The sequence below is a fragment of the Sinocyclocheilus anshuiensis genome, unplaced genomic scaffold (genome assembly GCF_001515605.1).
Source record: "Sinocyclocheilus anshuiensis isolate Anshui unplaced genomic scaffold, SAMN03320099.WGS_v1.1 scaffold701, whole genome shotgun sequence".
NCBI classification, from domain to species: Eukaryota; Metazoa; Chordata; class Actinopteri; order Cypriniformes; family Cyprinidae; genus Sinocyclocheilus; species Sinocyclocheilus anshuiensis.
The window spans coordinates 81,397-82,922 of NW_015539895.1; the positions used below are offsets into that span (position 1 = coordinate 81,397).

At 44.8% G+C, this 1,526-nt stretch overlaps 1 protein-coding gene across 3 annotated transcripts in view; it reads right to left on the reverse strand.

Moving 5' to 3' along the window:
• The window catches only part of LOC107685905 (ras-related protein Rab-40C), a 23,452-nt gene extending 21,956 nt beyond the window's left edge, over positions 1-1,496 (reverse strand). The window contains exons 1-2 of one of the 3 annotated variants that reach the window (XM_016482639.1): positions 1,102-1,496; positions 238-535 (exon numbers count right to left, since the gene is read on the reverse strand). In XM_016482639.1, the coding sequence (XP_016338125.1) occupies positions 238-379 (142 nt within the window). In that variant the 5' untranslated portion in view covers positions 380-535; positions 1,102-1,496. Of the gene's footprint in view, positions 1-237 lie in introns of all 3 variants that reach the window. The other 2 variants (XM_016482638.1, XM_016482637.1) reach the window with 2 other exon arrangements.
• Between the last annotated feature and the right edge of the window lie 30 nt (positions 1,497-1,526).

Sequence of the window (1,526 nt, forward strand, 5' to 3'; positions counted from 1 at the left end):
CAACATCGTGATGTCTGTCAGCCATCGGCGATGGACGATGGCATCGTCTATTGGCCCAACCCTACTCACCATAGTCAAAAACATAAAATTGAACGTGATATTTGGTAAACCTGTTAACACCACAATTATATGAATGGCTCACGGAGCGACGGCCTTGTTGATGTGAGATTATTCTGACTGAAGGATGTGTTACTCGCGTTCTGCGTGAAGATGTGTGGGAAGTGTTGACTAACTCACCGCTGCTGTAGGCATATGGAGACTCAGCAGATCCGTCTTGAAGGCTGTCCAGGATCTCTCCTTTCCCCACATCACTGTCTCCCACCAGAAGGAACTTGAGCAGATAGTCGTAGCTCTTCACAGGGCTGCCCTGGGTGCCCATGATTGCTCACATCAGAGCCAGAGTCAGAGCAAAGAACAGGAGACAACTGTGTGTGTCCCTCTCTGATGCCAAAGATGGACCCTGATTCCTCCAGAGCTCCGGGGGTCTGTGAGTCTCTTGTGTCAGGTCTATCTTTGAAAGGGCGTAAGGCCAAATCTGCAGACACACGAAAATCAAACTATTTCCCACCCTTCCAGTCCAGATCTAGAAGTGTTTAATCTTTAAAATGCCCAGCCGTATTCACTCTTCCAGTCTTAAAATAATATAAATGTACAAATGCTTCAATGGCTGGCAAACTGAACAGCTAGGTTGTTTGCATGTCTTCACACAAGCTCAAATCATCGTTAATGATACAAAATAAAAAGTTCTGGAAAACATTTACCAAAACAAATATTTCATCATGGCAAGTTATTGCTATAACAGAAAAGCAATTGAGCTATCGAGCTAGTGCATTGTTAGCATGCGCCTCCAAAGCTGTCAACACAAAGAAATAATCTCATTACAATTTTATCTAGTAACCACCTGCACGGTTATGACAATATTACTAATAAGAATGTATATTTGTTATTGTAACACTAATTAAAACACATTAAAGACGAGCCGATGTTCAGATGGAGTAACAGCATCGGCTAGCGCTACTAGCTATGAGCCTAGCGAGTCAACAACAGGCGTATAACGCCGATTTTATACCATAATTCTCTAGTCCAGCATAAACTCCTCACAATTACAACATATTTCTGTTGAAATGTGAGAAAGAAACTTTAGGCTGACAAAAGGAAGATATCCACAGTCGCGCTTCAGTTAGCTTGAGCAGCCGATGCTAGCGCGTCTGGCACAAATCATGGCTCGTTTTCTCTGAATAGCAAAGATTCATGTAAATTCACGCTGCTCGGCTATGGATCTCTGCGCGTTATCAGGCGGTTCTGGGGCGAGGCGCGGAAGGTGAGCGATTAAACGATAATCCGAACCGCTGGATATTATTGCTTGTGCTGTAAATGCTCTCGGATATCCAAATATGTCCCATGTTCTCTCACGCAGGAGAGAGAGATCACACACACTGTCACTCTGAGCTTTCACCTCTGCGTACTGCTGCGCACCTACTGACTGTACCAGTACCTCCCCCCTACACACACACACACGCCCCCCC